The 11,738-nt window shown below is 43.4% G+C and overlaps 1 protein-coding gene across 1 annotated transcript; it reads left to right on the plus strand.

The window, feature by feature from the left end:
* Window positions 1-8,387: 8,387 nt before the first annotated feature.
* Window positions 8,388-8,891, plus strand: LOC140036248 (uncharacterized). The gene has a single exon (XM_072077587.1). It carries the CDS (start codon window positions 8,388-8,390, stop codon window positions 8,889-8,891), a length of 504 nt encoding a protein of 167 aa, XP_071933688.1.
* The last annotated feature ends 2,847 nt before the right edge of the window (window positions 8,892-11,738 follow it).

The following is an 11,738-nucleotide window of genomic DNA, read 5'->3' on the forward strand; positions in this document are numbered from 1 at the left end:
TTGTATGTATATTCATGTACATTTCATTGTCTATTTTTGCTCATTGGAGATTTCATGATGAATTTTAAGAAATAAGACCGAATTGAGATTTTTCAACCTCCAGACTGAAATTTCACGAGTGTATGCTTTCTAAAGTCCTTACGTACACTCAATTGGTGATCTGAGCTACACAATAAGAGTGCTCAAGATTGAAAGAGGTCGCTCAAAAGGTCTCATGAGATACCTTTTCTCTTTCACTGTACAATTCATATTTTTGCCCACTTCACTTAACCCCAAAATAAAATCAGTCACATTGATTGATAAATTGCAAATTGGGGCAACCTTGGCTTGAAAATGTCCGCTGTGTCTAATTATATTCAAATCACATCTAAGTGAAAGCAAAAATGTGCATTATTCTTATTTGTTTTGAAAATTTGGAATAATACTTCGAGCATTCTTTTCTCTACCTATACACATTTTATCATTTGCTCTCCCATTTGAGCCTTTAAAAGAATAATTTCGTTTTAAATAAGAGCTTTAATGATCACTACCCTACATTGGGAAGATTTTCAAAAGGGAATGGATTCTCAATGAGCAATTCGTTTACTTGGTTGTCATGAGGCGTAAGAATGATACTTTGGTCATCGTTTCTACGACATAAACACCATTTATCCCTTGCATCCTTATTTGAGCCAAAAAATTGGTAGGTTCTTTTCGAGTGCACATATGATCGCACCCCACATTGGGGAAGGAGATTGAAGAATTTTGAAAAAGGAAAAAGAAAAGAAAAGAGGGAATCACAAATTGGAGAAATTTGATTCTACCTGGGTTTCAATTTTGAAAAGAAAAGAAAAGAGGAAAAAGGACAAGTTCTGTCCGGTGGATCACTTATGTTTCATAGATATGAATGAGCAAGAGTCTTCCTCAGTCAATTAATTCAGATACATGCAAGAAATTTCTCATTAATGAAAGTTTCCTTTCAGAGTTATTGTAAGGAACAGAATAAAAGTCAGGCCCTTTTCTTTTCCGATCAAACATTCTATCCTTAGTTATCTCTTTTGAGCCTTCAGAATAAATCACTTCATTTGGCAACCCCTGAGAATCGCAAACCCCACACTGGGGCAAGTTTGAGTTGAAAAGGAAAATTTCAAGAAGTGAAAAAGTGAAAAGCTACAAAATCAAAAGACAAAAGAAAAAAAGAGAACCATAGTTCACAAATAAACTGGGGCAAATTTTGAAAATTTCAAAGAATGGCAGAAGGCCGAAAAATCAAAAGAAAAAAAGAAAATGAAAGAGAAAAAGCCTCAATTGAGCATAAACTCTGGGGCAAGTCTTGATTTAACCCTAAAATAGGGTTGGCACAACAATGCGATCTTAGATTACTTAAACCACTCTTGAAATCTGCCTTCAAACCTTAACTTTTCTAAACACCCCACCAGACCTCATTACAAAAGTTGAAAGTCCTGACTTCTGTTCTTTGCAATAGCCCTGTCAAAAAAATTTCTGATGCCGGAAAGTTTTAGCTGTATTTCTGAATTGCTTGGGTATGGGGTTGATACTACTCACTATGTGAAAACCCACCAGGTCGAAAAAAAAAAAGAAAAAAAAAACTCGACTCTGAAGTCCCTGGTGAATGCTGAGAAAAATGCAAACCAAGTCTAAGATCTTTGAGTTCAAAATAGGGGCAATTTTGGAAAAATGCGATCTTCGGTGCAATGTCCTTGAAAGATTTATCCTTCAACTATCGTTTCAAGCCACATTACAAGCTAATAAAGTCCATCGTTGATTTATTCCTTCATGACAATTCAAAGTGAGGATTATGCTCGTAAGAAATCCATCAATCGCTCATGATCATAAGGGTATAACCAGTTTTCACATATTTAGCTATCGTTTCTACCCATTTGTTGCAAGGTTAAAACTTATATGTTGACTAAATTTTCTTAAGAAATAAGGGTGACAAACTATTTTCCTTTCACGAAGACGTGATATCGAATGAGCACAAAATGAGACAAATCTTGACCTCCCATTTTTCTTTAACCATTTCCAAATCAGAAATAGCGCCCACTTGATTGGTCTTGAAAGATGAGCCAACTAGAAGTGGTGACCCGTTACCCTAAGCACCAATGCTAAAAGTAAGGAAGAAATCTTCTTGAATTTGGTGTTGTTTTGAGGGATTCATCATGAAATTTCCACATGAGTTCAAATTCGACGTTTAAGTTTCTTCACATTGTATATATGACTATTTTCTAAATTTTAGAAGTGTAGTTTCTCTTTGTTCAAATAAATGGGGAATCATCTGAACAAATTTTACAATCAAGGGAGCCCACACTATGGCAAATTTTTGTTTGTAAGATTTCATGAAATAAGCTCATACTGGGACAAATTTTTTGTAATACATTTGAGATTTTTGTCCAAAAATCAAATAATACATTTTTCGAATCAATCACGCTGCTCTTTTCATGAAATTTAAGTGCATGTCATACTTTGGTAAGCCCTCTGTGCAGGTATTTATGGCTGAAATCGACGAAGAGCATCCAATAAGGCGGAAGGCCGATACTGCAAAGAGAAGCAAGAAGAAGGAGGAAAAATGGACCTGACACTGGGGCAAATTATTTTGGAAAAGATTCTCTCGGAAAAAATCCGAAGAAGAAAAGAAAAAAAAAGAAGAAAAAAAAAGAAAAAGAAAAAATCATCAAAAAGTCAAAAAAATCAGAAAGGTCAAAAATCAAAAATCAAGTTTAATTTCTTACTTCTTGACAAATCAAATTCAATTTCTTGTTCACAAAAATTCCGTTGGGCCTGGACTTCGTGCCGCCAACCACATCAACGTTATGTTGGGCCTGGATTTCGTGCCGCCAACTTCACAAAAATCACGTTGGGCCTGGATTTGGTGCCGCCAACATCGCAAAAATCACGTTGGGCCTGGATTTTGTGCCGCCAACTCCACAAAAATCATGTTGGGCCTGGATTTCGTGCCGCCAACATTCCAAAATTCACGTTGGGCCTGGACTTCGTGCCGCCAACATCACCACGTTGGGCCTAGATTTTGTGCCGCCAACTCCACAAAAATCAGTTGGGCCTGGATTTCGTGCCGCCAACTCCACAAAAAATCCAAAATTCACGTTGGGCTTGGATTTCGTGCCGCCAACATCATCACGTTGGGCCTGAATTTTGTGCTGTCAACCCCACAAACATTCCTTTGGGCTTGAATTTTGTGCAACCAAGGCAGGATCGGGTTTAATCCCACTGACCAATTCGCTACTGGAGCGTGGGTTAGTCCCGCCAGTAAGCATTTCATTTTCACAGCCACTGGAGCGTGGGTTAGTCCCGCCAGTGAGCATTTCCTTTTATTCTGCCACTAGCCGTGGGTCAGTCCCACTAGTGAGCATTTTATCTTTTTTGCCACTAAACATGGGTTAGTCCCACTAGTGAGCACTTCATGATTTTAAACTTTGTTCGGGCCAGTCCCATGATTTAAAGTTTATTCGGGCCAGTCCCATGATTAAAAGCTTGTTCGGGTCAGTCCCATGATTTTAAGTTTTGTTCGGGTCAGTCCCATGATTTAAAGCTTATTCGGGTCAGTCCCATGAGTTTAAGTTTTATTCGAGTCAGTCCCATGAGTTAAAGTTTTATTCGGGTCAGTCCCATGATTCTAAGTTTTATTCGGGCCAGTCCCATGATTTTATTTTTATTCGGGTCAGTCCCATGATTTTGAATTTTATTCGGGTCAGTCCCATGATTTTAAGTTTTATTCGGGTCTGTCCCATGAGTTTAAGTTTTATTCGGGTCAGTCCCATGATTTTGAATTTTATTCGGGTCAGTCCCATGATTTTATGTTTATTCGGGTCAGTCCCATGATTTTAAATTTTATTCGGGTCAGTCCCATGATTTTAAAGCTTATTCGGGTCAGTCCCATGATTTAAAGTTTATTCGGGTCAGTCCCATGATTTAAAGCTTATTCGGGTCTGATTTAAAACTTGTTCGGGTCAGTCCCATGATTTTAAATTTTGTTCGGGCCAGTCCCATGATTTTAAATTTTGTTCGGGCCAGTCCCATGATTTTCAATTTTTATTCGGGTCAGTCTCATGATTTTAAATTTTGTTCGGATCAGTCTCATGATTTTAAATTTTATTCGGGCCAGTCCCATGATTTTAAGTTTTATCCGGGTCAGTCCCATGATTTTAAATTTTCAGTTTCGGGTCAGTCCCGATTTTTAAATTTCTTATTTGGGTCAGTCCCATTTCAAAAATTTTTTGTCAAAAGGGGTCAATCCTCATTTCTAGAGCGTCAGTCGTTCAAGTTTAATGCAGCCGAATAACACAGGTAAATATTTGGTGTCTATTTCTTTGTCTCAAGTTTTTTCAAAACTCAAACAAAGAGGGGTAAACTTTAGACACCAAATTTTTTAAGCATAATTTACTATTTATTTCTTAATTTTTATTTGTCGTGTTAAGTTTTATTCACTTTTTAGTCTTTTAGTTTTTTTTAGTTTTTATTTTTAAGTTTCTAACATAAAATTTGGAAAAGAAGAAGAAAATTGTTCACAAAATATGTTTATTTCTTTTAAATTCAATCTTTTAGCATTTTATTTATTTTTGTTAAGTTACTTTGAAAAAAGAGAAAAAAGAGAAGAAAAACGATGAAAAATGGAAAATGAAAAAAAAAGGAAGGTGGAAATTGCACTTTGTTGCTTCTAGTTTATTTATTTTTATCCAATGTTAATTAAATTATTTTTGTTATTTATTTTTATTATCATTTTTGTTTTAATTAATTTTTTTTTTTAAAAAAAAGGGATACGCGACATGCAAGCTGCGTTTTTTCGCAGCTTGCAAAGGAGGGCTCGGTGAGCCCTTTGGCTGTAAATATAGAAGAAATGGTTGAGGGTTTAGGGTAGAGGCCCGGTATAAAAAGAAAGAGATGCAAGAGAGTAAGGGGCGGCTGCATAAGGGATAGAGAGGAATCAGAAAAAGAAAAACCAAGGAGAAAGGTGGACGGCTAGAAAAGACAGGAGGCCGAGAGATAAGAGAGAGCGAGAGAGAGCTAGGGCAGGGGAATCCAAGTTGACGGCGGAGAAGGAAAGCAGAGAGAGGAGTGGCTGGAACTGAGAAAAATTCTGAGGGAAAGTTTTTGGGTGACAACGGCTGAGAGGTTTTTTACGGAAAAGAAAGGAATAAAAAGGGAGAAGCCGAGAGAGGAGCTTCGGCTGTGAAAAAGGGAGAAGAGCTTTGAAGAAGGTCGTGAGAGGGAAGCCCGAGCAGTGCGGTAGTGTAACCTGTTTCTTCCCCATCTGGATGCCGATGTCTCAGCTGGGACTTGACCAGCAGCAGCAGGAGCAAAGGCTCCACACATTTTGCCTCAACAGCCTAGGAAGTTCATGGATCTTGGCCAACAGCAACTCCTTTCCAGCGCATCAAGTCTACTATGTTTTCAAGGCAGCCCCAGCAGAAATCCTCTCTAAGAACGCAGCCTTAACAGCAAATGAAAGTGGGGACGTTTAGCCCTCCTAGCAAGGATCAAGTCGAGCATGTAACTCGTGGTGAGATGCAAGAGAGCTGGGATTTTTCGATTCTTGTTGAGGTTCGCTCATCCTACCTAGGGATTTCCACCACCATTTCGAATCTTTAAGGCAGAAAAAGGTAACTCTCCAGCCCCCTTGTTCATTCCCATACATATACAAGAAGGAATCTGTGGAACCGAAGCTTTCATTTCTTATTGATGTTTACTCTTTTCGTTTAGTCATCTGTTTTCTGATTTCCTGTTGTTTCGTTTTCTTCTTTATGTTGTTGGATGTGCGATTACAAAGTAAAAATGATTATAAGGTCTCGCATGTTTATAAAAACTGATTGGAAATGCTCCTGGGCAATGAATTGCAGAAACTCAGAAGTCTGTAGGAGTTCATGACTGTCTTTTGGTTTCTTTGTGCGTGGTCTGGGTTGGGAAATCCTTGGCAATGCAAAGTATGGGGTGGGATCTTAACGGTAGAATGTATGTCTTGTTGCTTTGGGTTGAAAGTTTGCTGCTTTGTTGGATTTTGCTGCTTGCGTTTGGCATGATCTGTGACTTCGATAAAACAAACCCAGAAACCTGTGAATGAACTTGGAATTTGCGAGCCATTCCCATTCCAGATTTTCCTTTTCCTTGTATGATATTTTGATGACAAGTTTATGGTGTTGAATGATAACCTGAAGCTTAGATCCTTGTTGCTAGCTGTTGTTTTGAGAAATTGCAAAAGTCCCTAAAACATCAGAAGTGCAGCAAGTGTCTAGTATTGCATGCTCTTCTCTTTTGATTTCTCTTGTGTTTAAATCCGAAAGATTTTATGTTGAAAAGTGGGAGGGATATGCAGCAAATCTTGTTGTTTCAAGCCGGATTTGATTGAAATGGTAGTTGTGTGTTTGAGAGTGTAATCTGATAGCTGCAATGGTGAACTAGAAATTGCAGAATGTAAGGAAGGCTTCAAGTTCTCGTTGCATGCATGAAATGACTTTCTAAAATTACACTTTGGCCCCCAAGTCTCCCTTCATTTTACTATGACGCAATCAATTGAATAATCTCCTCAATTTGGTCCTTGGTAGTTTTGATTTTACAACTTCATTGCCTACCATGCTTTGTCAATTGCACTTAAGTCATGACTTTAGGGGCTTTACGATCAAATGAGCTTTGTATTTGGGCATTTCTTTTAGTTTTTCTCAATTAAAGTGGTACCTTGACCTTTTTATTGTTTTGAAGCCATTTTTCTTTCATTTGGACACCATTCCAAGGGAGGTATAACTTCTTTTATCCTTTTGTCTCTCCTCTATGTGATCCAATGTGCTACGTGAGAATTGCATGTCTACTTTACTTTCCTTGCCTTTCCTTAATTCCTTTCATTTATTTCATTTACTTTTATTTTTATTAAGTTATTCTTATGGGGTATGTGTATACCTTTTGGCTTGTAATAGATAGGGCCTGGCGGGCAATTTTGTCCATTTTTCCCCTTCCCCTTTTGTTTTAGTTAGCCAATGTAATAGGTTCATTAGCTTGATTGCTTGTTTTTGTTGCTACGTGTTAATTTGCTTTATTAGATTCTTGCATCTAGTCGAGCATGCTAAGTGTTATGTGTTACGTGTTTATAGGTGATTCGCATGTCTACTTGCTTTCTATAGTCGTAGATGAATATGATGGATGAATGCACGTCCCCACACTGGTCCAACGCTAGTTGTGGCTCATCGTCCCGTTTTCCACTAGTCCATCGCTAGTAGGAATTCATAGAAAGGGCTAGTCCAACGCTAGACCCAATAGGCCGTCCCCTCTCGTTAGTACATATTTGCATGTTTCACTACATTTCATGCATTTTTCTTAGTTTTCTAGCATTTGGCATGATCCTCCAATCCTTTCCCCTTCATTCTAGTTTTTACATCTTCATGCTAGTTATAGGGTACATTTGCTTGAGAGTCCCCTTTAGATAAGGGAAACGAGCGAGTGTGGCTACAAAATAGCCTTAGCACGCTAGTTCTTCCTTCTAATCAAAGGGAAAATTAAAGTCGTGAAGTTAGGAGTCATTCCCGTACCCGACTTGATGCATTCCTCTAGGTTCATGCACTTACTCATCTTTTATCCACATTTTCTAACTACTTATATGTTTTTCAACCCAAATGCCATGTTCACACATTTTTCTTCTTGTCACGTGTTTTCCACCTCACAAATTGCACTTATATATATCTACTACCATATTTTCATCCACTTGCACACATACACCATTATTTTCTTACATTTGCACACATGCACGTTCTTACATTTTCACACTCGCACTCAAATTTGAGTCTTCATTTGCATTAACCACGACTTCCATGAGAGCTTTCCTTATTGGCCTCCACAATTCATGTGGATGGGACCAAAAAGCCTCATAAGAAACATTTTAGATTTAGGATTGCATTTTTCTTTCCTTTTCGCATTCATTAATCATATCCAACATGCGATACATACCTTGGGTAGAATAATTAGGAAAAGTGGGGCTAAGTCACGCAACTAGATTTGGTTAGGGTAATGGAGTGCCTTAGGCTTTGCCTTTGCCTTCTCCCTTATCAAATGTGACCCCCGATCCCTTTCTTTGGTTACGTAGACCTAAAAGTTCTTTAAAAGGGTTTGTTTACTTTTTTCTTTTAAAAACAAAAATCAATTTTGGGTGACTTGGTACACCCTAACTCTATACCAAGTGGCGACTCCGTTTTTCTATTCAAAAACCCTTTTTGAACTTTGTTTGGCCAAACCGTCGCATTTCACAATCCCACGGCCTTTATTTTCACTTTCACACGTTGACATACATATCTCACACACTATCACACACTACACTCACACACCCTTCAAAAAGTGGGGCGCGACAGGTGGAAAATGCCAACCGAACCATCCTCCAAGGACTGAGAACTAGGATGGAACTGGCCCAGTCTAACTGGTTGGATAAGCTCCCTAGTGTCCTCTGGGCTTACCGTACTACGCCCAGGACGGCCACCCACGAGACTCCGTTCTCCCTGACCTACGGAGTAGAGGCGGTGGTACCCGCAGAGATTGGTCTTCCCTCGCCCCGGACACAGAACTTCGTTGCGTCATCCAACGAGGAAGAGTTGAGATGCAACTTGGACATGCTGGAGGCTAAGCGTGAGGAAGCGGCGGTACGGATGGCTAAGTACAAAAGCCAGCTCGCCCGCTATCATAACGCCAGAGTGAGGACCATACAGTACCAGCCGGGGGACCTTGTCCTAAGGAAGAACTCAATTAGCCGAGCTCATGGCTCCAACAAACTCGACCCGAACTGGGAGGGCCCATACAAGGTCCTTGAAGCGAGGCGAGCTGGCTACTGCAAGCTCGTGAATATAGATGGATCGGAGGTACCACGCACTTGGCACTTCTCCAATCAGCGACTATTTATAGCGTAGGTTAGACCAGGATGTTCGGTTGTTTGTTCTTTGGAATCCGAATTTCAATTCCATCATTCAATAAATGCTCCATTTTCAAGCTTTAATTCCACTTGTACTTGTTTGCCTTTTAAATTTGAATCTTACACTAGCACACTTAGCGTCCCCTCACTAAATGTCCTAGTGGGAGGTTAAGGGTTAGTAGTGGATGCAAGGAAATCTGAAAGTGTGGTGCGGGAGTGCTCGACCCAGGAGGTCGGCGCGACTGGGAAACTTTGAAGGATTCTACAAATCTCACGCTTGACCCCGGGAGGTCGGCACTGAGTAAAACTTCCAGGCGGACGCTCGACCCCGAGAGGTCGGCCAGGTTTAAGGCTTGGAAATTTGAGACGCTCGACCCCAAGAGGTCGGCCAGGTTTAAAGCTTGGAAATTTGAGAGCCCGACGCTCGACCCCAAGAGGTCGGCATGGAGTGGACTACTCAGGGCCTGAGAGGATTCTAGGTTCGACGCCCGACCCAGGAGGTCGGCACGAACACTTTCAGAGTCAAGCGCCCGACCCAAGAGGTCGGCGGGGAGAATCCTTAAGGTTTGGTGTTCAGCCCCAAGAGGCTGGCATGTTGCCTCGATAGGGCGGCGTGGTGCTCGACCCGGGAGGTCGGCACATGGGTTCGGCAGCCCGGTTTCCTCTAATGATTCAGTTGTTAGATCAACGGGGGTATGCGATTGGTGCTCGACCCAGGAGGTCGGCACCCGGCCTGACTTGTTGCCGTGGGATGCAGGGAAAAGTTGCAGGAAATCTCCTTCGAATTTCGTATGTGTATTCAGAACATATCTATTACAAAACTTCCAACCTATCTATTACAAAGCCTACCGGGCTATGAAGGAAAGACACCCTCGTGCTGATGGCCCGCCTGGAGTTGGAGCTGAAGGTACACCTTAAGCATGTGGGGAGGCGTATGGTGAAAGCTATTCAGGAGCCTTTCCGCCTCGGATGGACCTTCAAGAGTTTTTCAACTGGAGCATGGTCACATCCTTATAAGGAGATGGAAAGGGTTTCTGGAGTGGTCGCTGACCTAGGCCACCGGCTCCTTCTCGGAAGCTCTGCCAGGAGACTCGCCCTCCTCCAAGGGAACCTCCGCCAGCTCTGCTCCAGTGTCGGTTCGGCCCACCAGGCTCTTCAGGGCATGCCCCTTGCGGTACCAGTCGAAGAGACAGTCCAGCCTCTCCTCGGCTGCGGGATTGTAGTCCTTGAAATCCGCCAAGTTGAAGCCGGGAAGGTTGAGGCTCTTCACCTGGTTCAGAGCCCGCGTAGAGCCGACCTGGAGGATGGGAAGGTTGAGGAGGGCGACGTCCTCTTCAAACTGCTCGGAAGAGATGAACTCCCGGACAGCCTTCTTCCACTCCCGGCTGACGGTGCCGGAGAGCTCGATGGCGTGATCCTCCTTCAGTTTGGCCACGCCTGCCTTCTCTTGGTCGAGCTCCGACCTGGCAGAGGCGAGCTGGACTTGAGCCGTCTCCAGCCCCTTCTCGGCCTTGCCCAGTTTGGCCTTAAGGGTGTCCGCTTCCTTAAGGGCCTGGGTAAGCCTCTGCTCTGTCTCCCGATTCTTCTTTCGTAATTTCTCCAAGTCGGGAGACAGCTCGGAGAAGCGGGTCGCCAGGGCTGGTGCTGCCTAAGGTGGAGGGGAAGCAGGTTAGCACGATTACGCTATTCAACCAAAACACAGAAACACAATTGGCCCATGGGCTAGAAGGCTTACTTGAGTTTGGGCGGTGTAGTACGCGTCCAGGAGCTCGGGAGGGTTGGTTAGTTCCATCCACCTCCTATCGCGGGGGAGGACCGAGCCCACCATCAGCTCGTGAGCCACCTCGGGAAACTGGGCTCGGTCGTTGATGGAGAGCTCCCAGGACGGAAAGAAGCGGCGGGGGTCGGGCATAATGGGGGTCTGACCCGGCTTCAGGGGAGCTATGTGGCGGAAGTGCCACAAGCTCGAGGGAGGCGACTCCCGGGCATGCTCCTCGGCCGAGCCGACGCCCAGGTGGACTGGCCCCCCCCCGATACCAACGAGAGGGGAGGAGGCTGTGCGGGGACCAGCGCGAGTTTCTTCCCGGGCTGGGAAGGCCGCCTTCTTCTTGTTGTTGGCGGCCTTCTTGGAGAGGGATGAGGTGTCCTACGCTTCCTTCTGGGGGGCTGGGTCGCCCCCCAGGGTCGAGGCCGCCCCTGGGGCCTTCTTGGCAGCTTCTGGCTGGGGAGTGGGGGTAGCCTCCTCAGTAGGTGCGCCTAGCAGCTGGGAAAGCTTCCTCACTAAAAAGAAAAAAAAAGGAAAAAAAAAACAAACATCGCTGGATCAGCCCAGATAGGACAGTAAGAAGATATACATGTATGCAAATACAATGAGCTACAAGGTCAGGGTCAGCGTTACAGGCGTCGAGGTCGACAGAGGAAGCCACCACCTTGCCAGGGGACCCGGACAACGTCCCCATCAGCCCGGCCGCAGAGATCTGCTTGTTGGAGAACTTGGTGGCAAAGAGCTTCTCCTTAGAGCTCAGCAGCTGGATGAGAGTTTCAGAGTCCAGGTCCTCCGGATAGGGGTCAGTCTTGACCTCCCCGACCTTCCACGCGGTGGCATCGAAACCGGTGGACTTGACAAAGAAGAAGTCCCCTTTCCAGTTCTTGATAGAAGTGGGGAATTTATGGAACAAGTCCTGGCAGCCTTTGTCCCCCCGACCTTGGCTCCCGGTCCGGCGGGAGAAGTAGTACCACCCAATAAGGGTTGCCTTGAGGACGAAAGCAGCTCGGAAGAGGGAGAGGGAGTATGGAATGGAGCAGAGTTTGCAGTGGATCAGAAATCCTATGATGATCTTGATCG

Source organism: Coffea arabica, chromosome 2e (assembly GCF_036785885.1).
Source record: "Coffea arabica cultivar ET-39 chromosome 2e, Coffea Arabica ET-39 HiFi, whole genome shotgun sequence".
In the NCBI taxonomy this organism is placed as follows: Eukaryota; Viridiplantae; Streptophyta; class Magnoliopsida; order Gentianales; family Rubiaceae; genus Coffea; species Coffea arabica.